Source organism: Eumetopias jubatus, unplaced genomic scaffold, assembly GCF_037043125.1.
Source record: "Eumetopias jubatus isolate StellerSeaLion01/CBP00866 unplaced genomic scaffold, mEumJub1_p1.0 scaffold_9, whole genome shotgun sequence".
Taxonomy (NCBI): Eukaryota; Metazoa; Chordata; class Mammalia; order Carnivora; family Otariidae; genus Eumetopias; species Eumetopias jubatus.
In genome coordinates, this window is record NW_028274815.1 from 118,291,074 (window position 1) to 118,317,892 (window position 26,819).

General features: G+C 45.9%; 2 protein-coding genes and 1 pseudogene across 2 annotated transcripts in view; 1 reads left to right on the plus strand and 2 right to left on the minus strand.

Annotated features, from left to right (window-relative positions):
* Positions 1-1,014: 1,014 nt before the first annotated feature.
* On the minus strand, positions 1,015-15,545 carry DSN1 (DSN1 component of MIS12 kinetochore complex). Its single transcript, XM_028118955.2, has 11 exons — positions 15,268-15,545; positions 13,847-13,894; positions 13,290-13,616; positions 10,665-10,738; positions 9,965-10,037; positions 7,451-7,538; positions 5,539-5,598; positions 5,060-5,134; positions 3,292-3,439; positions 2,373-2,460; positions 1,015-1,800 (listed from the first exon to the last, which is right to left on the minus strand). Exons 2-11 carry the CDS (start codon positions 13,878-13,880, stop codon positions 1,697-1,699), a joined length of 1,071 nt encoding a protein of 356 aa, XP_027974756.1. The 5' UTR covers positions 13,881-13,894; positions 15,268-15,545; the 3' UTR covers positions 1,015-1,696.
* LOC114220665 (small ribosomal subunit protein eS27-like pseudogene) lies at positions 8,364-8,602 on the plus strand (annotated as a pseudogene).
* Positions 15,546-18,147: 2,602 nt separating the features above from the next.
* The window catches only part of MTCL2 (microtubule crosslinking factor 2), a 69,225-nt gene continuing 60,553 nt past the window's right edge, over positions 18,148-26,819 (minus strand). Inside the window, exon 15 of the mRNA XM_028118941.2 lies at positions 18,148-25,085. Coding sequence (XP_027974742.2) covers positions 24,933-25,085 — 153 coding nt within the window. The 3' untranslated portion in view covers positions 18,148-24,932. The remainder of the gene's footprint in view (positions 25,086-26,819) is intronic.

The window sequence follows — 26,819 nt, forward strand, 5'->3', positions numbered from 1 at the left end:
CCCAGCTTTCCTTGGGGCTGTCCAAAGTTTCCCTCTTGCTCTAGCTTTGACAATCAATATTATCCATTCTCAAGGCTTCAACAGCTACATATCAGTTACTTCCAAATTTTATTTCCAGTCCAAATGTCTCTACCCAATTTTCCATGTCTATATCCAATGGTCTAGTTGACTTCTCTATTTGGTATCTCAAATTGAACTACTAGCTTTCTCATCTCATTAGCTGCTCTATTAATCCGCCCAGTTGTTCAAGCTTTTGCCCCTCCAGCACATTGATACCACTGTTCTAAATTTATACTTTTTAATCTAACTTATAGCATCCCTGTGATATAGGTTCTATCTTTCTCCCAATCTTACAGATAAGAGGTTAAATAACTTTTTCTCGGTTGAAGGGGCACTTAGGCTTTTAACACATAGGTCACATGCCTACAAAGTTCCAGACACTATGAGCAACTCCCATGTCTGTTTTTGTTCTTCGTTCTCTCCCCAGTTCTTAGAACTATACCTGGCATATAGCAGGGGCTCTGTAAATACATGAAAGAAAAAGGAATGTGGGGGGGATGCCTGGATGGCTCAGTCAGTAAAGCATCTGCCTTTGGCTCAGGTCATGATCGTGGGGTCCTGGGATCAAGCTTTGTGTGGGGCTCCCTGCTTAGCAAGAAGCCTGCTTCTCCCTCTGACAAATAAATAAATAAAATCTCTTAAAAAAAAAAAAGGAATGTAGGTCAAAGGAAGGAGACACCACCTTTCCCTAATTGGTACTTAGGCCAAGGTTTAAGACTTAAGATTATGACTGGGTATTTAAATGAAGTAGGCTTTATCCTATTAGGAGGATCAGAGAATAAGAAACATTAACAATAAATTAGTTGGTGTTTTCCTGGTAATTAATGCTGAGGCATATTTCCACACTACTGTTCACTTCAGCATCTTGGCAAAGAATCCTATTTTCTGCTAAGCCCCCACTGCCTTAAAAAATTTTTTTATATGCTCAGTGTATACACAAAGACAAAAGAAAGCTTTTAATAATGTGCAATTTTATAATGCAAATTATTAAAAATAGAGAACAATGAAAAACAGTACTTAGCTCCCTCCTGCCATGAATCCAGGAGTTAGGATGTCAACTCAATATTAAAACCTAAAGCACACTGTGAACAGGACAGAGAATGAATGGTATTTCCTTCAACCTGGACATCGTGTAAAGTGGTAACACATTTATCCACATGATGCAAACAATGCTCACAACTCCTCTACCAAAAATCACCTTCAGCGCCACACTAGAAAATTAGTCCCATTCCTTTACTACCAGAACCCAACTTGACCCCTAAAATGTTTCCCTGGATTTGGTCCTGAATGACTTTGGATTGTTTCAAAACCTAAAAAACATCTTCACAAGATGAAGATTACTGACCATGAAGGATATTTAAAAGAATGGGCTACTAGTTCTCAAGGTCATTCCACAATAGAAGTTGCAAGCATTTTGCACATTCTTGGAAAAAGCATCTATACTACACTCTTTCAGAATCATAAATTCTGTCACTTTTAGGAAAAAAAAACTGCAGGGCTCTACATTCAGCCCGTTATCCTCAAAGGCAACAAAGGCAGCTATCACCAGCTCAGACTGCCACGCAGTTGCCATGTGCTGGGGCACTCTTCCCATTTCTCTCCTCTGGAACACCTTGTGCAGGAAAGCTACATGAAGTCACTGACAAGACTTAGAGCAATGTGTGGTAGGTGGGTTCTGTAGCTGAAGCTTGAGCAGTTTTCGAGCTGGAGAGGGGTCTAATTGTTGTGTGCTTCTCTTCCCTGCAGAGGAAAGACAAAAGTAAATTTCAATTGAATTCAAAATAACATTTATTGAAAACTTCTTGTATGGACAACTGTGCCAGACACTGAAGGGCATTACAATGACAAATAAGAGTCTCTGTCCTCAAGGAGATGGCAGTCCGGCAGGAAAGCCAGCTGCAACCACAACCATAATACAATGTAATGAGAAAATGAAGGTACATATAGCAAATAATTTAGGGCTGGAGGAGGCCAAGGAAAAGCAACAGGGAAGTAATGTCAGTGTCACTTAGTGGATTCTTGAAGAATGAAGAGGAAAACGGCAATGGATATTTAAAAGCTTGGATTTACTAAAACACAGTTTGTGGGGATTTAATTTTCCAATCTACTGTGTTCCTGTGGAATTCACATCTAGAAATTTCCCATCAACTTTGAGTACCCACAGCATAATAATTATGGTGAGGGGAGAAAAAGAAATCATCTCATACAGGCCTTATTTTCTGAGACCATATGCTTTGAAGGGTAGTTTGTATCTGAAGGGCTATCACATATAAAATAGCGCAAGCTCTAGTCCCCTGAAGACACACACTCACCGAGCTGTACTGACACCTTCTGGAGACACTGGGTACTTTCATCCATAAAAGCATGCAGCTGCCTCACTGACCCTTGCAGTTCATCCATCTGCACATGAAAAACAGCTGTGAGCTATAAGAGTCTGTGACTTCTTTGATGTTCCTCAAGAAAGGACAGGCAAGCTCCTGCTCAGGAGCTTTGCTTTGCTGTCTTTTCAACCTGGAAAGCTTGTGCCACACACTTTGTTTGCTCCTCCAGATTCACACTGCACTTCTCCATGTTGCTCTATGGCCTGGGAGGCTGCCAAGCATAACCTCAAACAGGATTCCATGTCCTCTGGTGTCTGGGCAGGTTTAGCCAAGAGGGAGCCCAAGTGGGAGGGAGTTGAATGAAGTCAGGATATTTTTATGCAGGCTTGCTGGAAGGGTCGTCTTGAGTTAGTTTTGTCTCTCAACTAAAGGTCATGGCCCACTATATAACTTTCTTCCTCTGGTACCACAGTGACTGTTCTTCCCCTCCACCCTTCAGGCCTAGGGACAGTAAGAGTTCAGCTGCCTCTAAGCCCAAGGTTACTGCACTAATCCTTGTGGTTTCCTCAATACCTACACTTTATATATCACTCCTTCAATTAACCTTTATCAAGTGCATCTACTTTCTGTTGATACTTGGGAGTGATACAATACCATTCTCCCAAATGTCCTCAGGGCTCACTTCCTCATTTCTTTCAAGTGTTTGTTAAAATGGCACCTTAGGGGGCACCTAGGTGGTTCAGTCGGTTAAGCATCTGCCTTCGGCTCAGGTCATGATCCCAGGGATCGAACCCTGTGTTGGGCTCCCTGCTCAGCGGGGAGCCTGCTTCTCGCTCTCCCTCTGCCTGCAGCTCCCCTTGCTTGTGCTCTTTCTCTGTCAAATGAATAAATAAAATATGAGCCAACTCACCACCAACTCCATATAATCAAAGACTTTGTTTTGGTTCTGCAATATCTTCTGGTAGTCAGGCTTTGTATTAAGTACTTCACTCTGTGAAGATCCAAGATATGTTGCAGGTTCCACTTCAACTTCAGTAACTTTGGTTTCAGCTGATCCTCTGGAAGGAAAAAAAAGAACAAAAGAGCGTTCAAGGAATTTTTTTTAAAGGGTTTTTAATTATTTATTTATTTGAGAGAGAGACAGAGAGCACAAGCAGAGGGGAGAGGGAGAAGCAGAATCCCCACTGAGCAGGGACCTGACACAGGGCTTGATCCCAGGACCTTGAGATCATGACCTGAGCCAAAGGCAGATGCTTAACAGACTGAGCCAGCCAGGCGCCCCTCAAGGAATTTTTATCATCATTTTCTGGGGGAAGATATGTAGAAAAACCTAGGGGAAAAAATCGCCATTAAGGCTTTATTAACCTGAACCAATATTCTTCCACTCTACTGTAGGCGTAGCCTTTCTTATTAATAAGGGGGTCTGAAACGATTATTCTAGTGTCAATATATTTATAACACTGGGCTCCAGGAAATGCTAGAACCTTCAGCTCAGTTGACTCCACCTAACAGTAAGGTCCATTTACAAAAAGGACTATAGGTGGGGTATGGTAAAGCCAAAGCTTGCTTTCCTGAAATCCATATCTATGATCTTTTCCAAAAAATGCTGGGCCACTTCAATTATCTGAAATAACTGAATATGATGGACAGTTCATGAAAACTGAGGACTCTTTAACAACAACCACTCCCAAAATTTCCTGACTGCCAGACCCTGCTAAACACGTTCCATTTCACCTCACTTTACACTCACAACAACCCAATGAGGTGGGTACTAATATTATCCCCGTTTTCAAGAGGAACTTCAAGCTTAGAGATTAAGTAGCTTGCCCAAGGTCACAAAATGAAGGCGTAATTAGTATTTTAACAGAGACACTCTGCTTCCAGAAGCATTCCTCTTAACCAATAAGCTATGCCACATCAAAAGTTCTTATTCTGAAACTTTCATCTTATACTTTACCTATCTTCATAAACAGAACATGTAAGGGGCAAATAAAGTAACTGGTAACCATCAGTGCCTAGACTGCGGAAGTTTTCAAACCATGTTCCTGAAAGCACCTCCTTACAAAGAGGCCACTTCTGCAGTTAGGGTTTTAGCTAACATTAAATATTTGGGTTTCTAGCTGAGATACTGTTGGGGAAAAAAAAGCTTAAAATCACTGGCTTAGATGGCCAACTAAATCAAAGTCTAGCACTTTCCCACTTTTTATGCCTTTAGGACCCAAAGATCCTCTCTCTCCTATACACCCTCTTTCATCACCCCCTTCCATGTCTTTGCATCTCCACGAAGGACCTGGCCAGGGTTCTCTCCCATACCTGCAGCTTAAAGGCCACATGCAAACTGATGTACCCTGACCAAGATTTTGGCCCAAGCCCGGGTGCCCCGGTACAGGGCAGAGATGGGCCTGTCTCCTCCAGGATGTGGGAAAGCAGCCAAGGACACAGAACAGAAGCAATTCTGTTCTTTGACTGAAAATAGTGACACCCACTCTCCCTCCCTTTCCCCCAACTCTCCATTTATAGTTCTAGAGTGCTAATACACATTTTATAGAGCTTTGATGAGCTGATTGGCCTATGAGAAAGGATTCATCTTTCAATTTGTGCTAATAGAACTGAAATCAATTCAAATCAAATTCCACAAGATAAAAAGATAGCTTCCCATTTCCAATCATGGAGCTAACCTGGATATGATCTCTTCAGCCTCCTTCTGGTAGTACTGCAAGAGCTGATCCCAAGACTGACGTTCTAAAGAAAATCTATAGAATCAGGAAAAAAAATAATCAGTTACTTTTTGATCATCTCATTCTGAATCACTGAGGGCAACAATAAGTACATCAGGTGTCTACTCTCCTTCTAAGATGTGAATAAAAAGGTCATTAAAGGATTAGAAAGCCCGACTGATTCAGAGGATGTTAATTTAATCAAATCAAACATGAGTTCTTAAAATCAAATTAACATCCTTATTCCCTAGACTCCATTCTATGAAACTGGCTATCAGTAAAGCCCACAAGATCCCAATATGCAGCTTTCTAAATTCCAGTGTTGACACACTAGTACTGAGACTCTGAATGGAATGTTTACTATTAATTTTTTCCAGACCTAGTTATTTTCCCCAGATGAATTTAGATTTTCCAACAAAAGATCACTCATTTTCACTTACTTTGTTATGTATTCCTTCATTTCAGCCACTGATGTTTCCAGAGACAAATCTGATGATTTTCTGGAACACAGATAGGACTGTAAGATCAATATAAATCTTTCAAAAGCCCTTGCTTTTAATAGGATGCCTTACAAAATTTTAATGGCAGTAAAAGATATTCAGAATTCATCTTTCAACAAATATTAATCCTTGAGGTCTCTCTCACTTTTGCACTAGATAACAATTTCCTCAGTGGTCTCTTTATTTTCCATTTCTCTCATCGATTCCAATTCACCTATAGCGAGATTACCCTTCCCTAAAATATTCCTTAATTTTGTTTTCCTTGCCTAAAACTCCGTGACTCTTGACTGCATTCAGAATAAAAGTCAAAACTCTTCAACCTGGCACTTTAGGCTGTTTTGGCTCCAACCAGCTCATTAACTTTGATTCCAATTGTTTCCTTTCACCTATTCTGCCCCATATAATCTCACTCAGCCCCACCCTCAAACATCTGGAGTTTTCTATCTCCAAACTTTTGTTCACATCATTTTTAAAAAAATATTTATTTATTTATTTATTTGAGAGAGAGAGAGAAAGCATGAGTGGAGGAAGCGACAGAGGGAGAGAATATCCAAGCAGATTCTCGCTAAGCATGGAGCCTGACTTGGGGCTTGATCTCACTAGCCATGAGATCAGGACCTGAGCAGAATCCAAGAGTCAGACACTCAACTGACTGAGCTGCCCAGGTGCCCCTGGTGAACATTGTTTTTGTGTCTCTTCTTTTTGAGTCACCTTTTAAGGCCCAACAATACTTTTGTATGTGACACCTCTTCTTCCCACTCAAAATGATGCTATCAGTGGACAGGGATTATGTATATTTACACTAATGGCTCAGCTCAGTTGGGTAACTAATCCTGATGGAAAAGAAGCCCTGAAAATGCCAAAATTCTGCAGATGTACTCGGTACTCTACCTGGCAAAGACAAGCTAGTTGTGCCACCTTTCATGTTTCTCCATCAAGGCCTGTGACACAAAGCCTCTATCACCTCTGAGATGCAGCAGCTGGGACTTAAATACACTGCATTAAAAGAGATACTATGCTAAGCCAACATATTTTTCATCTCCTGGATAGTAATATTCTTTTTTTTTTTTTAAGATTTTATTTATTTATTTGACAGAGAGAGACACAGCGAGAGAAGGAACACAAGCAGGGGGAATGGGAGAGGGAGAGCAGGCTTCCCGCGGAGCAGGGAGCCCGATGCAGGGCTTGATCCCAGGACCCTGGGATCATGACCTGAGCCGAAGGCAGACGCTTAACGACTGAGCCACCCAGGCGCCCCGGCAATGTTAATTCTAACAATCTGTGGGAAAGTAAACCTTTGTGAAGTCAAAACTAAAAAGTTTTATGAGGTAAGCCCAGGTGACATGATTTATTGCAAGGCAGGAGCTAGAGGGTTAGACCCTGCCCCTATAAAGGAACTACCAGTTTGGGGCTAGGATTTAAAAACTTCTAATATTCTTGCTTACCAACAGCTGAAGAACGTAAGTTTATCACCAACTTGCCTTGCTAGCAAATATCTGAACAATGCTTTTCCTCTCATCTTTCCATGGCTGGTTCCTTCCCACCACTCAGGTCTTACAGGTCTTCTCTGTACACTAACTAAAGTTGTGTACACCCCCTTCAAGTTACTATCATAGTGACTGACTGCTTAGATCATCACTACCTGAAATCCTTATTTTCTACGTATTTGATTGCCTCTCCTGTTAAAATACTTAAGAAAGACCTTGCTTATTTATCATTTTATCTCCAGCATCTAGAAGAGCCTGATGTGTAGAAGATGCTGGATAAATGTTTGTTGAGTGAATAAGCAACTAATTATAATGAAAAGTCTTAATTCAATTATAATTTAGAACAGAAGGGGAACTGCACATACCCTTTTGAATCTTCAAAACATTTTTGTAGAGTTCCATTACCTTCCAGGCTCTCTGCAAAATGCTTCAATTCTTCAGAAAGAGAAGATGCTAGAGGGGGAAAAAAAAAAGTACGTTATAAAATAAATAGAATATGAATTTCCACAGCAAGCTGCTGACAAAGATATACCCAAGGTGGTCTCAGCTCTAGGGTCCCCTGTTACATTTTGGCCCTCTCACCTATTTAAAGAAGTAGTATAAATATGCAGAAATATTTTATCTTTGTTCTTTGGGTAGATATAGATAAAATGGAAGACAACTCCTCTTTATGACATTTATGATAGCGTTTTTTTTTTACTTGACTGGTGAAAACTAGTTAAAAGTTATATGTGCACTGACATTTCATTCTTTCAAGAAATTTCAACTGCTGGCACTGAAAGGAAGAACATATTACAGTAGTCAGGCAATAGGCAGGGGCGTAATGAAAAATGTTAAAGGAGAATAAAGAATTATGGGCATAAGGTAAAAACAGATCTCTGCTTCGACTTGGAAGAATCTACAGTTGCACTCAGGTGAGAAATGCAAAGAGGAAAGCAGATGTTAAACAGCTATCCTATCTACTCTAATTATGGTGATGGTCCAATGCCGAGATAAACAACAGCCTGAGTTCATATATTTTCCAGGTCTTTTAAGTGGGTAACACTGAATATTTCTGACCCTGGATGATTGTATAGTTATACTGTAAATAGCTACTTCCTAGAAAGTTGAAAATGGATTCCTAAGAACATTTGTAACTTATATCACAGATGAACAGCTAATTTCCTTAACATATAAAGAGTTCCTACAAACTGATGTAAAAAAGCCAACATCCCAATTTTCAAAAACAAAAAAGGAGCCTTTCCGGCGGTGCCGACCTCCCCACAAGAACATCCCCTCTTGAAGGACCTCGTCCACCCATCCCAGAAGAGAAAAGGAAACACAAGAAGTGCCTGGCGCAGAGCCCTAACTCCTATTTCATGGATGTGAAGTGCCCAGGATGGTACAAAATCACCACCGCCTTTAGCCATGCACAAACAGGAGTTTTCTGTGTTGGCTGCGCCACTGTCCTTTGCCAGCCTACAGGAAGAAAAGCCAGACTTACAGAAGGATACTCCTTCAGACAGAAGCAGTGCTAAAAGCACCCTGCATCAAGATGAGGGGCAAACTATCCCAACCAACACATTTTGGATTAAAAAAAAATGAACAAAGGATACAATCAAACAATACACAGAAAATGAAGTACAAATGGCTCAAAAAAATATGAAAAAGTGCTTATCCTCTTTGAAAGAAAAAGGAACACAGATTAAAGCTAGAAAATACTTCTTATCACCTATCAAATAGTAAAAAATCTGAACTGCTTGGTAAAACTGTTAGGAGTGTGAAAAAAATAGGTACTCGCACATATTGCTGGTAAGAGAATAAACTGATATAACCTTTCTGGAAGGCAATCTGGTAATTTCTCACATTTCATTTGATCTATGTAATTCCAATTCTAGAAATTTATTTTTACTTGTGTATGTGCCAAAAGACTTGTGTAAAAAGGTATTCATGACCCTATTCATTATAATAGCCAAAGACTGGAAACAACCCTAAAAGCCCATCAGTAAAGAACTGGTTAAATCATATATGGAACATTTATAAAATGAAATGTCATATGGCTACTAAAATGTCAAGACAGTTCTGTATGTGCAATATGGAACAACATGCAAGACAAACTGGTTTAAAAAAAAAAAGACAAGGGGCGCCTGGGTGGCTCAGTCAGTTAAGTGTCTGCCCTTGGCTCAGGTCATGATCCCAGGGTATCAGGATTGAGCCCCCTGTCAGGCTCCCTGCCCAGTGGGAGAGTCTACTTCTCCCCTTCCCTCTGCCTCTAACCACTGCTTGTGCTCTCTCCCTTGCTCTCTCTCTCTCTCTCTCTCTCAAACAAACAACAAATAAGACAAGGGGCGCCTGCGCGGTGTCTGACTCTTGGTTTCAAGTCAGGTCATGATCTCATGGTCATGAGATAAGCCCCGCATCAGGCTCCTCACTCAGCATGGAGTCTGCCTGAGTTTCTCTCTCTCATCTTTTGCCCCTCCCCCACCTGCCCTCTCTAAAATTAGTAAATAAATCTTAAAAAAAAAAAAGACAAGGTAAAGAACAATGCAGAGAGTATATGTTCATTTGGTATTCATGTAAAAATGTTGGTAAAGATCTCTGTAAAATGCAGTAAGATCTCTGTAATAATCAACAGGAAGCTGGTGGCTGTGGTGGCCTCTGCAGAGAGGAGTTGGACTGGCTTGGGGTGGGAGGCAGGCTTACGTCTCACTTTTATACCTTCTGAATGTCATAAGCATATACTCTTACTTTTTTAAACATAACTTTAAAATATAGAGGGGGGCTGGTTTTGTGAGGCAGCAGCTCCTATAAATGGAGGTCCTGAAAGTGGGGCTTCAACTGACCTAAACAGAAGGTAAAGCCAAAGGCCAAAGCTTGCTCATCTGTTCTTAGCAACTTACCTTTGGCTCTAAAACTTTCAAGACTGAAGCCCTCAGTGTCCTTTAGGAAAGGTTCAAGTTTCTGAACAGAGAACTAAATAAAGGAAAGCATTTTCAGTACAACCAAGATTTTCCAGGCCAGTCCCGAGTTCATGTAATTTCATGATGTTTAATCAACATGAAAGTAAACATGATTTAATTTTTATACCTAAGATTTTTTCCTATAAACAAATAAGTAGATCAGGAAAAATCTCTTTGCTCAGACTATACATTTTGATTTTTGGTTCAGAGAAACATGGTCATTTAATTAACACAAATGACTTATCTAAACTGATGTAAATCACAAGTTAGCCATATAATTTCCACTCGGTATGTAGTCAGACCTTAAATGTCTGCTTTAACTTAGATATTGACCTTCACCCACTTTAAATTCTCATCATTTGCTGCCAATGGGCAATCTATACTAGACTGAGGAAATCTCTGTCAGCTGCTTCAGTTAGCACCAGAACCCGTGGGATTGGTAGAGAGACTAGTCCAGAGAGAAATCAGCTGCTGCTGGGATTAAATCTGGCTTTTAAATTAATCCCACCTAGAGAGAAGCATCTTTTAATCTTAACTGATACATTACACAATACTGATCTCTTTTTGGGGCTGTCACAGTAACAGTTTAAAAAAAAAAGAAAAAGAAAAAGAAAGCATTTCTCAATTCCAAGATTCTTACCTGGAAACTGGAAAGCAGGAGAGCAACAAGCCGTTTGCTTTCTGTTAAGTTGGCACTGATGGATCTGCTGAGCTCTAACATAAAATATCACCACATGTAAGGAGCTAGATACTAATACAGTTAGCAAAGTAAAAAAAAAACTGAAAATTGTCCTCCCTCCTGATGGGGTCTAACTTCAGATAAGAACACGTAGGCAGCCTTTTCTACTTAAAAGGGGAATTTATATAGACTATATATAATTATTTTAGACTCACCAAAAAATGAAATTTACCTATTTATATGTACTAACTTTAAAATGTTATTAAGAACCTTTTATGGATTACATTAAAATCTTATCTATTAGGGGTGCCCGGATGGCTCAGTTGGTTGAGTGTTCAACTCCTGATTTTGGCTCAGGTCAGGATCTCAGAGTAGTGAGATCAAGTCCTGCAACTGGCTTCCTGCTCAGCCGGAAGTCGGCTTGAGTTTCTCTCCCTCTGCCCCTGCCCCAGCTCATGTGCGAGCTCTCTCTCTTTCAAATAAATAATTAAATCCTTAAAAAAAAATAACATCAAAAATAGTAAAAACAATGTAACTTTAAAAATCATTTAACTTGTTTTTGATGTTTTATTTTCAACATTCAAGGAAAGGAAATGGGAACATTCGGGCATCTTTAGGACAGGCACTGCAGTGTGGTGTTTTTTTTTCTCAGGTAGGCTCCATGCCCAATGTGGGGTTTACACTCAGGACCCTGAGACCCTGAGATCAAGAGTTCCATGCTTGGGGCACCTGGGTGGCTCAGCTGGTTAAGCATCTATCTTCGGCTCAGGTCAGGATCTCAGGGTCCTGGGATGGAGCCCCACGTAGGGCTCCCTGCCCAGCGGGGGGACTGCCTCTCCCTCCTCCCCCCGACTCCTGCTCTGTTTCTGCCTCTCCCTCTTTCAAATAAATAAAATCTTATTTAAAAAAAAGAGTCACATGCTCTACCGAGTAAGTCAGCCAAGTGCTCCTGCAGTGTGCTTTAAATACACTGTCTTATAAATTATGAGCTCCATTTTACAGATGGGAAAACCGAAGCTCAGAGGGCAGATAACTTGCTGGAGGCCAGATATTGGTGGAGCCAGAATTCAATCCCAAGTCTGCCACCAAAAAATGTGTATTTTCCCACTAAGAGCCATACTGCCTCTCTATAATGACCTAATAATAACATTAATAGTAATTTGTTAAACACTTGCTACATAAAAGGCATTTCATTAAATGCTATGCACACCTCATTAAAACCGAAGGCAAGTAGCTTATCAATTCCATTTTACAAAGGAGGACACTGAGGCACAAAGGCTAGATGATAGGTAACTTGCCCAAGGTCACATGGTGAGTCCCCCTGAATTGGAGTGGGATTTTACATAATTATGCCACTGAATCCTCAAACGACTACAAGATGTAGATACTGTTTTTTTAATTATGTCCAACTAAAAACATCAATTATTACACAGCAAAGAAAGTTTGCTCTGACAATTTGAGATACATATATTTTTGTCCCCCAGCTTCAGCTGGCTGTGTTTTTAGTTCTTTTGCCTCCTAATTATTTCTCATTGCTGTTAGTATAGAAAAACAGGATACCTTCTGCCTATAACCAAAGAAACCTGGCAAGTGGCCAGGAATAGCCAGGAGATAACCAATCTTACTACATCAGTGATTTTCTGTTATACAGAATTTTTAGGTCCACAGGCCCTGGAACAGAGATAAAGGTAGGGGTAACCTTAGGGAATTGCTTCTGTTTTCTTGGCACACCTACAGAGTAAAGTGCATGAGCACAATTGTGGCAGCAGTATGCTAAATGGCTATTTTTACCCAGATTTCCTTCTATACATTAGGCCATCTGGAAGTGAGCTAATATCTTTAAAATAATCACAATAGCTTAACACTGGAGCTATTTACTTACTATATGCCAAGAACTGGGTTATATATCAATTCATTTAATTCTCACACAACCCTGTAAAATAGGTATTATTTCATCCCATTTACTGATAAGGACTGTAAGGCAAAGGAGCTTAAGTAATCTCCTCAAGGTTATACAACTAGTAAGTTCTTCCTGAAATGTGCTGGACTTTCCACATTAAATATTGTACTTCATTGCTTACTGAGATGTAATTATAAGTTCACACAAATCACATTCAAATACGGCATGTCTAAAACCTTAGTTTTCACCAAGATATTTTTACAGGCATCCTCCCTCTGAGATAGTTTCAGTTATAAAGCCTATAAGCAGGTAGCAACCCATCCACCTTCTGTTTTACTTTAGGAAATGACAGAAAGCCATACGAAATCTTTAATGCCTCTCATCCTAGCAGAGGTGAGAGTTGAACAATTGTAAACTAGAATTTCTGTTCATGGTGGAGATTACAATGGGCAGCTGTTAATATAATAGCAATCATACAGAACACTCACTAGGTGTTTGACATTAGTAATTAGGATCTTAGACTATCCCCCTTACAGATGAGGAAACTGAGGTTGACAGGGGTGACATGATTTGCTCAGTCACATAACAAGTAGCAGAGCCAAGTCATTCCTCCTCCATTCTTTCTGCCGTACCTCACTGCCTCTTATCTGAGCTGGAACTCCTGTCTTACGTACGCAGCACCCCACCTGTGATGCCCTGATGAAAGGCAGGCAGTGACTTCCGCCGGCTCATTTCTTTCATACTCGCTCGCCTCCAAGATCGACTCTTGTCTTGACGATCGGGAGATTGTTCTTGGGGGGACAAATGAAGGGACCTGGACTGAAGTCCTTCCTGGTGGCCGAGATCACAACTTCCCCCCATTTTAGGGCTAGAGCCAAGGTGAATTCTTCCCTCTGAAATGCCTTGAGTCATCTCCAGGGAGGCAGGTGATTTGCTACACACTTCCACAGGGATGGGATCTGATTCCAGTGGATGATCATGAGTCTTAGTTGTCACTGGTTCCTCTTCTAGCACTTGTTATGAAAAAGTCAAAATACAAAATCAAACCCACCACAACCATGCATCTGAGCAAAAAGGTGGAAAAAGAAAATGTATGCCCCAGATCATGGAAACAGTGAGGAAGCATCTCTGCAAATATGTGAATACGTGATCCCAAATCCACCAGAAGCCAGGAAAGCATTTGTGTATAGCTGAGAAATCTGAACCCAAGGCAAGAGGTCCTTAATTTTACTACAATACTTACTTTCTATCGTCTCCGATCTAATTATTGAAGTCATCCTGGATGAAAACCCTGAAAATAGGAAAACAAGGTGATCTGTTCTTCACATTTCAGCCTCAGTCTTGCTGGGGCTTTACTACCCCAGAAGAGACCTTGTGTTGTCCAGCCTTTCTGACCTGTCCATCTCTGCGCCATGAAATTCTACCTACCTGACAAGGCCCAGCCCAGTCCCACCTCATCCACCTCCTCCAGAGACTATCAGACTATCATTATCTCCTGTGCTGAATTTCTACAGAACTCATCGTTAGAAATACTGATGTCTCGCTTAACACATACCCTCCTTTATTTCCCATGTAACTAGTCCCTCATGTCCTAGATGGCATTATGATCTACATGGTCTTCCAAACTAGAAAAATCACATCATCCTTTACTTCTTATGTTTAATCTCCACAACCAAAGTCCTGTCCATCCTACCTCCGACAGTCTCTGGAAAACTTTTCTCCACTTCCAGTTCTTAGTTTAGTATGGGTCTCAGAACTTCCACCATCTGCCTCCCCTTCCCCAGCATAACCTTGCAGTCTCTCCACTAGTTTTCCAACATCCAGCACTGCTCCTCTCCAATCCATTCTTTAGACAGCAGCAGATCCTTCCAGTATATTCAACACCTTTCATTAACTACTCCTAACCTACCCATCCCTGCTCTCTCCTGCCACCCCCATTCCCTGCACCACTTTTGAATCTCTACATACACACTGCCTGTAAGACTTACTCAGCCTTCCCAACCTAGCTCAAATGAGAAGCTTTCAAACCACTTCTCTAGGCAAAGTTGGTTGCTCCACCCCTTAGTCTTCTAGCACTGTAAAGTCTGTTTACAGGTCTGTCCCTAGTGGCTGTCACAGACAACTGACTGGAAGGCAAGGAAGGACATGATTGAGGCATCTCTGCATCTTCCATGCTTACCCCTCCCTCCCAGCAAAAATCTGTATGAGGGGGAGAGACTCTAAATGAAAAATGAATATATAGGGAGGGACAGCGTAGGAAAGGTAACAGAACAAGGGTGGGTAGGTCAAGGATCTAGATCCCCACAGTAGGGCTGTATCACAGATTCAAGCCTGGATAATAACAGCAACAAATGTCATTTGTTAAGCTGCTTGTTAAGCGCTTATTATATGCCACGATCTATGTATGTACGCAAGCGTTTTATTTGCATCATTATCTCATTATCCCACTGAATCCTTTCCACAGCTCTGTAAATACTATCATTAATTCCTCCCCGCAGATAGGGTTCAGAGGACCAAAAGCCCGGCCCACTGGGGACAGCCCGTGGGTGCGGATGCAGAGGTGAAATTCGAACCCAGGCCTGTGACCCACCCCCCCAGCCCTCAAACACCGTTCTGCACAGGCCCCGAGCGAGAGGCGCGGCCCGCCCTTGGGATTCCTCTCACCCGGAGGAGGTCGCAGCGCTCCAGTTCCCCCAGTCCCCTCTGTCTGGGGGGCAGCGACCGGTCTGGGCTGGGCCGAGAGGTCCGACGCCAAGGAGGCTGGTGCGGAGATGAGCCGAACGGCGTCCACGGAGAGATCTGCGACTTCCTGACCTCCGGACGACGCCAGTCCAGCCCACAGCCTCCGTCTCGGAGATACAAGCCAGCAAATCACTCTCCGCGGCCAAGAGTCGCGCTTCGACGTCCTGCGCCACTGCGGCCGCTCTTCACGGGCCTGGGGCGCCGTCAGCTATCTGCGACACTAAAGCTCCCGCGGCTTCTGAAAGTCCCGCCAACTAAGGGCGCCTGCGCAGTTGGCAGCCTGCCGGATCCATGCACGCATGCGCAGAACGCCGGCCGCCTTCGAGGCGCATGCGTAAACTTGTGTTCAACCTCTTGCCATCCGCCCGCCCCAGCCCCCCTTGTCCAAGTCCTTACTGGTCCCGACCCGGCCACGTAAACTATTTCCGCAGCTATGCCACGCCCGCGGGGGGAGTCCCCTCCTATGGATTCCACCTCATTTTGTCTTTCGCGCTGGACGCGCTCAGAGTCGATTGGAGATGGGGAGGCAGAGGCCCAGAGAGGTACTTGCCAAAGGAATATAGTGGATCACGGGGCATCTGATGCCCTGCCGCGTCGTTAGGCCATGGTGCCCACCCCACGTTTATATTAACTGCAAAAACGTGGGCCGTGTCTTTCCCAGGGCAGAATGGAGCTCTGTACTCCCTTTGTTTTATTCTATCCCACTCCTGCTCTAGCACTTTCCTTCTGTGACCCCTTCAATATTGGCAAAGTTCAAGAACTCTTCTGTGCAGCCTCATTGCAGGCCACCCCCTGCCCAAACTGCTTGCAGCTCCTCTGCCCACCCCTATTGCTTCTTCCCTCTGCTCCTTTGCTCAAGCCGTTCCCTTGGCCTGGGAAGCCCATTCCAGCTTTTTCCTGCAAAAAAAAGCCTCAGCTGAGGATTCATCTCAGCCTCTTCTCTGAGGCTCCAGACTGAAAACTGTGTTCCCAGAAGCCCAACCGTGTCTACTCCACTATCCCTTGCTGGCATGGGAGCCTGCAGAGAGCAGGCTGCTTCTTCAGCACCTAGCATGATGCCATGGAAATGTCCGCTTGCATAAGTGGTCCTTTCATTCAGATCTGAAACCAAATGTTGAATTATTAGCAGTCCAGAAAATCTGAAAGACGAGTCGGGGAGCCGCCGCTGGAATGTGACTGTATTCATCCTTCCATAACAGCTGCGGTCCTTGGAAAGGTTTTCTGATGGGAGGTAGAAATCTGCCTTCCTGAAATTTTCCACTCTGTGGTTGCAGCCTGCTGGCTCTAATAGCCACCTGAAAGCAGAGCTTTGCTCTTGGTTCCCAGAATATCACTTTCTGGGGCTTAGTGGTACCCAGTTCCTTCTATGCCTGTCCCCCTCTTTCAACTCCTTGTTTGTCAATGTCCCAAGAACAGAACACAATATTCCCAGCCAGGGCTGGTCATCCTGAGGCACAGTGAGAATATTGCTTCATGGATTCCAGACCCAATACATCCTCTGTCCTTTCTCTGCTTTCAATTCTCCCATGGCTTCCTACAGTCTACAGGACGTGGACATTCCTTACCTCCTAAGGCACAGCATGATCTGACCCAGGCTTTTTCATCACTCCTCACTCCGGTGACATCCTGTGGGCTCCCCATTTCTGCTCTGCTCTGTACTAGGCTTTCATACGTGCACTCCCTCACCCTGGAGCCACCTCCTGTCAGTCTCCTGCCTATAATATGCCACTATCCCCTTCATTTATTCAACATCTCAACTTCAGGTGTCAGTTCAGATGTCCTGTGAAGTCTTCCAGTTCCTCCTGGCTCCCTGAACACCCTGGGTTCCCCCCTGCCATTGACATTTGCTTTCCTGTCTTCCAGGCCTATCTATTGCATTCTCAATGCCTAGCACAAACTTAGTTCTTGTTAGCCCCTCCATACACATCTCATCCCCGAGTAAAAAGAGAGAGGGAGGGAGAGAGAGATGTAGATTTTTCATAGGATAGCCAGCTTCCAAAGTGGTCCCCAATAATCTCTGCTTCCTGGTATTCATGCCCTGTGTGTTCCTCTCCCACACTGAGTAGAGCTGATCTGTATAACCAGTAAGATACTGCAGAAATGACTGTGTGATTTTCAAAGTTTAGTCATAAAAGACATTGTGACTTCTACCCTGCTTTCTTATAGATGACTTGCTCTAGGGCAAGCCAGCCGCCATGTTGTGAGGATACTCAAGCAGCGCTATGGTCTATGTGGAGAGGAACTGAGGCCTCCTCCTGCCAACACTGACTTGCCAGGCATATGAGTGAGCCACGTTGCAGATGGATCTTCTAGCCCAAGTCAAGCCTTCACATGACTGCAGCCTGATGTTTGACTACAACCTCTTTGAGACACCTAGCTCAGTCAGAACTACCTAGCTCCCAAATTCCTGATTGACAGCACCTGTGATCTAATAAATGTTTTGGGCCAATTAATTATAATGTAATAAATAACTGACCCATGTCTAAAGTGCACTCTTTTTTCCCTCATGATACATTTGTAAAAGTTCTTTTTGTAGAAAGTTAACATTTTTGAACACTCTGCAGGTTTCTCAGTGGTCATATCACACTCCAAAGGAGACTCTGACGTGTAAGGAATCAGTATCCAGAACCCCTGGTGGCCTCTCCCAAGTGACCCCAAACTAGCCAGCTGACTGTGACATTCCCAGGGCTCCCGCCTTCCCAAGCAACTGGGCTGTGTGTGTGTGTGGGGGGGGTAAAGTCAGGTTTCAAATCTGATGGGGACCCCACCCACCCTGCAAGAGAAATCAGAGAGGAGGCCAAATCCATGGAAACTGTGCATATGACATACTTTATTTCCAATCTACAACCATTAAAAACCTTTTGTAAGTTTACACTGTACAGTTATTCTCATGTCTGAAATAAGACACGGGCAGGGAGAGCTGGAGGATTGGGCCAGTTGTCCTAGCACCCAATCCATCTTGGGAAGGAGCCTTCTGAAGACAAGTGGGGAAGAGAGAACAGTGGACAGGAGAGGCAGACAGTTTGGCCCAAGGATGGCCTTGGTCCCTTCCCTCCCGAGGGCCTTTCCCTGGGGGTCCCCTAGGGCCCAGGACCCTCACCAAGAAACCAGGCTGGGCAGGAAGGGTGGGGGGGGCTTCACAGTATTGGCAGGGGTTGGGGACGGGGGCCAAGATGAGAGGACAGTTTCTGGCTCTCTTCCTCAACTGCTGGGGGTTGGAGCTGGTTTTTGACACTGTCTACTTGTGTCTCCCTGGAGGTGGGAGGAGGAAGAGGAGGAGGAGCTAGGGATTTAGGAGTCTTTCCTTGAGGAGTTAGTTTTCTTACTACTTGAAGAGAGGTCATGAGCCTGTGGTGAGGTTTCCAAGGGATACATGGTCAGGGTCTTTATCTCCTGCCCTCCCCCTCTCCCCTAGGACTCCCACCTGCTGCCTGGCTAGCACAACCCTACACGGCCTTTTGAGAACAGAACTGGAACCAAGCCAGAGGCAGGGAAAGGAAAACTGTAGCCTTTTCCCTGCCCTCCAGCGTCCAGGAAAAGGACACAGTTGTGTTTTTTTTTGGCAGGGAGGGGTGGGCAGGGAGCATTCCCAATCTCTCAGGCATCCAGATGAGGCTGGGATTTTCCAGTTGTTCTTGGTCTGGGCCAGCCTCAGTCCCTCACCAGGCCGCATGGATTGCTATGTAGATCAGCAGTTGGCCAAGTCCTGTTATATGAGAATCACCTGGAGGGCTTGTTAAACCCCAGCTTGTTGGGCCCCACACCAGAATTTCTAATTCTGCAGGTCTTGGGTAGGGCCAGCACTCTGCATTTCTGTCAAGTTCCCAGGTGATGCTCCAGATGCTTTGAGAACCTCCAGGCACCTCATCCTCAGCAACTCGGTGTCCTGAGGCAGTGACAGGGAGCTGGGCCACGGCTGGCAAGGCCCAACCTTAGAGGCACCAAAATACCCGGAAAGCTGCTGGAAACAGTCTTGTGGTGAGCCCCCTGTGCGGAGAAGTAAACTAAGGCACAGAGATCAGAGGCAGAGTAGAGAGAGGAGCCAGGATACCAGGGTCCAGGGGAGAGAGGATGGTGATGTAGGATCCCAAAACACAAGGGGTGTTCTGGGGCCCTAGGGGTAATCCTGGTGCTCATCATAAAAATCACAGAATGGGGAGGCTCACAGAACCAGCCAGAGATCTTCCCAGACTTGGGCAGGGTCTCCAGATTCCCGGCTGAGGTTCTTCTTCCCAGGAGCAGTTTGAGTTGGTATCCGAATGGAGTGTGACAACACATCCAGGCCCTGACTACCTCGACCCTTCAAGGATGCTTCGAGGAAACCAGAGCTCCTTCCTTTAGGGCCTGAGGTCCCGTGGGCTGGTAAAGGGCAGGAAGGGAGGGAAACAGGGCTGACGGGATAAACGAGGGTCCAAGGAGGGTGAGGGAAGAGTAGCAGGTACTGGGGAGGAGCCCTGGTCCGGGGAATGCAGGCCCAGCACTACGTCCCCTTTGGTTTTTGGGTCTGTGGACTTCGCGAACTTCAAACACTGTTGAGAGGGGTAAGGGGTAAAGCCAGGACAAGCTGTTCTGGAGGCAGCGAGGCCCAGGGGAGAGCAGAGAGGATGGTGGGGTGTCAAACGGACAGACCAATGGATGAATGACCTAGGGACAGAAGAACACAAGCCAGGCTGCATCTTCTTTACAAACAAGGCTAGGCAGGACTGGGTAGGGTACAGGAGCCCAGAAGGAGGGATTCAAGCCCTGCCCCCCACAACAGTTGACAGTGATGGGGTCCTGACGTTGGGGACAGAGAAGATAATGTGGTTCAACAGTGGACCTAGGAGATGTCCCGCTGGGCTGGGAGGTCGCTGGGGCCAAGCCCAGTGAGAAGGGCTGGCAAGGCTGATGCTCTCTGAGGTGTTGGAAAGGTGCCTCCTTTAGTGTGAGAAAATGCAAAATAAATAAAACAGAACCCAGGAAACACCACCAGCTATGACAGCAAACGTCGGAGTCGGGCAACCAAAGACGCAGGTGCTTCCGGGACAGGACGGGAGTGGGAGCCCGAGGGGGCAGGGAGGGGTTGCTGAGGTAGCAGGGAAGTCCATGGCAGGGAGCAGAGCTGGAGAGGCTGTTCTGGGAGGGCTGAGGGATGGGTGCTAAAGCAAGCTTGGGACTTGAGAAAAACCTGGCTACGTACGGGTCAGGGCGACTTGGTATGTTGGTGAGAACTGGCCGAGAAAAGGAGGCAGGAGGAGGGGAAGCTTTGGAGGACGATGGTTAACAGAGGAGGATGGGTGGGGGGAGGGGAGCGAACAGACTGAGCCCAGAGAGAGGAAGGGGCTCGACCAAGAGGACGGAATGGCAGAGTGGGGTCTCATTCACCACTGGGGATGCGGGATCTGCTAGGAGTCAGGAAACCAGCGTTCTGGTCTTGACTGTGCCTTTAGTTTACTGTGGGTTTACTTGGGTGAGCCACTCTCTTCTCTGGGCCCAATTTTTCATCTAAAAAGGTGAGGAGGTTTGACACAAAAGTCCAGATATTGTGTGATTCCATTTATATGACCTACCTAGGTGAGGGAAATTCATAGAAACAGAAAGTGGAGTAGAGGTTACCAGGGACTTGGGGAGGGGGCGATTTATTGTTCAGCGGGTACAGGGTTTCAGCCTGGGTGATTAAAAAGTTCTAGGAATGGTTAGTGGTGATGGTTGCATGGTTTCAAGTCTGGGTTAGGTAGTGAGTGGCATATTCGGGGTGTCCTGTACCCACAAAAAAAAGTCCCCAGTGGGGCAGTGGGTTTACACAGCAAGCAGGACCGAGTTGGGCTGGGGGATCCGATGGACCCAGGTCCTAGTCTAGGTTCGATGACTTCCCAGTTAGGTGACTCTGGGATGAGCCCTGCACCTCAGTCTCCTGATCTGCACTAACCCCTGTCCTGCCAAGGCTTCCTCCCAGAGCTGTCCCTGAAAGGTCTGAAGCAGATGTGGGATAGGGGAGCAATTTCTAGATAGCAGAGTACTCTAGGCGGGGTGTGCAGGGGATGATTATTAGTATGAGTGAAGAGGTAGTGGGAGCCTGGGGGGGCTGGTGAGGTTGGAAGGTGGGGGACATTCTGGATGGGAGGGGAGAGGGAGGAAGAGCCTGGAAGCTGGGTGGGCAAGAGGAGAACAGGCTGGGTGATGAAACCATGAAAGGTGCATAGGGGTGGGTATGATGGAACCACGTGACAGTCAGCATGTGGGAGGGTGAAGTCTTTGGGTCCCTGACTTTGTCAGCTGGGGAAGCAGCTGGGAGAGGAGCGTCCCTGGGAAGACCAAGAGGTGGGATCTATTTCGAGTTCAGGGAAAGCAAGACGTCTTGGAGGTATTTTTAATTTGGTCAGCCTTTGGTGGGGAATGACCTGGGAGGGAAAGAGGGGGACAGGAATTGGACACAGATGCCTTGTGCACACAAGATCTAGGAGCCACTGATGTGCCAAAGTGGTCTGATTTTCATTTCAAATACAGACATCATTGCCCCCAGGAGGGTCAAGTTTGGCTCTGGGAAGAGGTCGGACATAAGAAACGTGAGGTTGTCCAGTTCAGGGTCAACCGGGGCAACTGGCCCCCCACTTCCCCCCCACCAACTGGTGCCGACACGACAGATCCAAGCCCAGTGATCTGTAGGGCGTTAGGACCCCAGGGTTCCTTGGGACCTTGGTTGGAGAGAGTGGAGATGGTGGAAAAGGAAGAAGAATAGAGGAGGTCAGGGAGAAAGAAGAGGAGGAAGGGCTGGGAGTCCAGTGGTGGAGGAGAAGTAGGAAGGGGAGAAAGGGAAGAAGGGCAGCGTTCCTTCCTGGGACCCCCGTGCTCCAGGGGAATCCCCACTGTGGGGCAGGCAGTTTTCTGCTTTGGGAATGTTACCAAGACTTAAAAGGCATTTGAAGAAACAAACAAACTTAGAGATTACATTCCAAAAGAGTAGAGAGTTTTTACAAACCAACCCCCCCACCCCAAAAAAGAAAACACAACCAGTTACTAATTAAAATGCTAAAAATCAAACCAAACCAGTATTTACACATAACATTTTCAACCCCATCGAGCCCCACGTCCAGAGGCTTCTGTAGGAACAGTGATGAGTGGCCTTGCACAGTGGAATGCAGGAAGTAGACACTCAAGGACTTCACTGAAAACCAAGATCCGGAGCCTCTGACAGCAGCTGGGGGCCGGGTGGCCAGGTGCCGAGACAAGAAAAGTGTAAGGACAGCGTTGGACGAGGGTGATGGTAAGGCTGAGCGGTCCGTAGGCCTCAGGTCTCACGAGGATTTCTCCCCAAGGCTGGGAGTGAAGCCTCCCTGGCCCTCCATAGCTTGGGGAGGTGGCAGAAGGCCTCTGGTGGCATGTGGCCTGGTGTGAGTCCCCTCACCTGGAGATAACCTTGTAGGGACCCCCTGACCTTTTGAGTGGGAGCAGTAGCATCCCGGGGCGGGGGACTGGCCCATGGCTCCCGTGGCCAGCCTGCTCTGCCCACACAAGTCACTATGGCATGAGCAAGGACCTGATCAGACTGCCATGACCCTCGCATTATGCCTGTAGGGAATGGAGATGAAGGACTTTGGGTAACTTGTCCAGGTGACCCTGAAAGGGCAGAACTAGGAGCAGGTGGGATTGTAGATGTGTCTCCTGAGTCCTGGGGGCAAACTCACAAAGCTGCTGGCTTTTGGTCTTCCTGCATTCCACAGACAAGCTGCTTCATTCTGGTATTTCCACTCTGGGCCCCCAGCCAACGGCAGGGGGTTCACGTGTGGCAGGCGTGTGTGCAACCGACACGGGTTCACTGGTGGCACCAAGGGAGAGGCCATCTGAGGCCTTTCCCGCCAAACTGCAGTACGTCCGATGGCTCAGGCAGCTCACGTGGGACGTGGGGAAGCGCAGGCAGCGGAGCTGGGGCCGGAAGAGGGGCCAAGAGAGGCCATAAGGCTAAGGAAAGAGGCTGGTGAGAAGGCTGGCAGGTGGTGAGAGCTGAGGCAGGCTGGCAGATACTCTCAGGTCCATGTGCAAAGCTGCAATAAACAACATTCTCGAAGTTCAGTCCTGTTTTCCTGTGAGTTCTCACTTGGGGAACTTGGAGAGATCTCCATGCTCTTGATAGAACCTTAGTAATCTGGGTTTGACTCATAAAAAAAAAAAAAAAGGTTTCAGAGGGAGGAGCAAAATGAGAGGGCAGATGGAGAATGTTTGGGAAGTGGGGATGTCGGCCCAGCCCCCCACCCTGTCAGCCAGGGTTTGCAGACTGACTGCTGGGGGCTGGCCAAGTACCAGTGAGTGAAAAGCAGTGCTCTGAGGCCAGATGGTCAGCAGAATTGGGGAGCAAGCTGCCGGGCTTGTCAGCTGGGGAAGCAGACTAAACTTGACCAGGAGACCCAAGCTCAGCGGCCGAGCTGCCTCGTCTGCGTGGGGGAACCCCATGCCTGCTCATTGTGTTAGAAGCCTCACTTTGTCCCAGTGGCAAAAATACATGTCTCGACCTCCAATAAATTACCTTAGGGACTCTGGGGTAAATTAAATTATTAAAATAAAGTAAAACCACCTTAAATATTTATAGTAAGAAAAATTCAAATAAACAACCGAGGCAAGAAATGTGTTTCCAGGCCCCCATCCACTGCCGTGTCCTGGGGTCACCGGCCTCTGGGAGTGCTCCTTGGCCTGGCGTGGCCAACTGGGAGTCTCTCATTGGGAATAGCTTTGCCCTCCACCAGCCACAGGATGTAAACGCAGTGGAGATGTGGCGCCCCTCCAGGGTGTTGGGAAAAGAGACCCCAGCGATCAAGGCAGTGGGCATTTAGGCATTTATCTGTGCACCAGGTCTTGAAACTGACTCTACCTATTTCTGTCCTGGGAAGGCTGGTGCCCCCCCAAATCACCTTGACGAGGGAGGCAGTTCCAGTGGCTACCCAACCCGGAGCCCCACACGTTTCCACCTCATTCTCCAGTCCTTGCTGCATCCAGGCTACGGGCAGGGAGATCCAGCACCCCAGGATTCCAGGCCGATAACCTGGCCCTGGCTACTGCCCTATCATACCCGCTGGGCCACAGCGATCCAGAGCAGCGGGGCTGAGAGGAGGAAGCAGTGGAGGGAAGGAAGGGATGGGGATGATGCCCAGCTCAGCTCCACCAGGAACCCCACGTTCTTGTAATCGGTGTTTCCTCCCCATGAAGGTGGACATGGTTGGCAGGGAACATCTGTGAATGCTTTTCCCTGAGGAGCATGGCCACAAGTGTATCCTTTCCTTGGCTCTTCTGAGAAGTGGCTGTGGGCAGAACCAGGCGAAGCTCTCCGAACGGACTGCTCCCAAGGGATCCCTCTGGAGCCACCTCCGAAGCCTAGGTGTGGTCTTTCTCCCACCGACTGCCTTCCCCTGGGAAGTCCGGGATCACCACCCAGCCAGTCAGCAGGAGACCCCGCTTTACCTGGATGGGAAAGCTGTTCTCTGGCAGTGGTGTAGCTGCTGTTCATCCAGAGCAAGACGATGCTGAGCACACGGGCCCCTTGCCTCGGCTCCTCCTTGTGGGTTCCCTTCGGAAATCCAGGAAATGGGCTGGTTGAGGTGGGGAGCCCGGCTGCTCTGTCACTCGCTGGGGGGAGCTGCCCTCTCCTCCCCACCCCAGCCGGACTCTGAAGGGTGCAGCCGGCACTTGGAAGGAGAGTGGCGGAGGGCAGAGCGGGATGGCCGGGCGAAGCAGGAGGTGAGAGACTGGGTGCTACAGTCACAAACAGCATCCTAGGAGAAGGGAGGAGGAAATCAGGAGGAGCCAAGAGGCAATGACCGCCCAGGGGCTGCGTGGTTGCCCGGGCAAGGAATTGGGACTCAGCGTGCCTGGGGACCAGTTCCCAGGGGCTATGGCCCCTCTCTTGACCAATTTTTTAAAATTGTCTTTCTCCTCTTAGAATAATAAATATTCATAAATAACATCCCAGAATGTAATGAATTCTGGGATATACAGAGAAGTGGACATTGTCCATCAAAGATAAATTCTCAACATTGCACAAGCATACATTTATCAAAATGACATCATCTTGTCCATCAAAGATAAATTCTCAACATTGCACAAGCATACATTTATCAAAATGACATCATCTCCTACTGCCTCTTTCATAACTGCAAAACAAACACTTTTCTGTCACTATGTATACCTAGATTTCCTTCTTTTTAGTGGCTATATACTACTCTACTGAATGGAAATACCTTAATTTATTTATCCAATTCATGTTTTACGTGCATTTTAGGCAGTTTCTCATTTCTTACTATTATCAACACACCACCAATAATGGTTAAAAGTGCTGCTATAGAACTAGATTGCTTGGTTGAAATCCCAGCCCTGCCACTTACCAGCTGTGTGACCCTGGGTAAGTTACTTAACCTCTCTGAACCTTTATTTCCTTCTAAGATAAGGACATGATACCTTTCTCAAAATTGTTGTGAGGTTCAAATAAAAAATGATATGCAAAGCATTTGGCATAGGGCCTATTAAGTATTCAGTAAATGTTAGCAATTTTTATTAATAATGCCATACATTTATTGATACAATGTTCTCCCACCTCTGTGAATATTTCCATAGGATACGTTCCTAGAAGAACTACTGGGTCAATGGGTAACATGCACATTTTACATACTGAAAAAAATTTGGATCAACTTTAAAATTAACATTCAGGGGCGCCTGGGTGGCTCAGTCGTTAAGCGTTAAGACCTAAGCTTTCGGCTCAGGTCGTGATCCCAGGGTCCTGGGATCGAGTCCCACATCAGGCTGCCTGCTCGGCGGGAAGCCTGCTTCTCCCTCTCCCACTCCCCCTGCTTGTGTTCCCTCTCTCTCTCTGTTTCTCCCTGTCAAATAAATAAATAAAATCTTAAAAAAATAAATAAAATAAAATCAACATTCAAAATACAGCCAGCTTGTATACTTGTCTCTTTTATGTACATGGTTCTATGGGTGTGATGGTTAATTTTCTGTGTCAACTTGACTGAGCCACAGGGTGCCCAGATATCTGGTCACACATTATCCTGAGAGTTTCTGTGAGGTTGCTTTTGGATGAGATTAACATTTAAATCAGTAAGCAGACTGCCCTCTAGAATGTGGGTGGGCCTCACCTATTCAGTTGAAGGCCTGAATAGAACAAAAGGCTGACTCTCCCTGAATAAGAAAGAATTATTCCTGCCTGATGGCCTTAGGACTAGAACTACATTAGCTACATATGCTGTCCTGGAATGACATCACTGGCTCTCCTGGTTCTCAGGTTTTTGAGTTCAGACTGGAATACACCATCAGCTCTCCTGGGTCTCCAGCTTGCTACCTCACCCTGTAGATCTTAGGACATGTCAGCCTCTGTAACTGTGGGAGCCAATTCCTTATAATAAATCTGTTTCTCTCTATAAAAACACATGTATACAGACACAGACACAGACACAGACGCAGACACACACACACACACATAGCCTACTGGTTAAAAATTTTTTTTT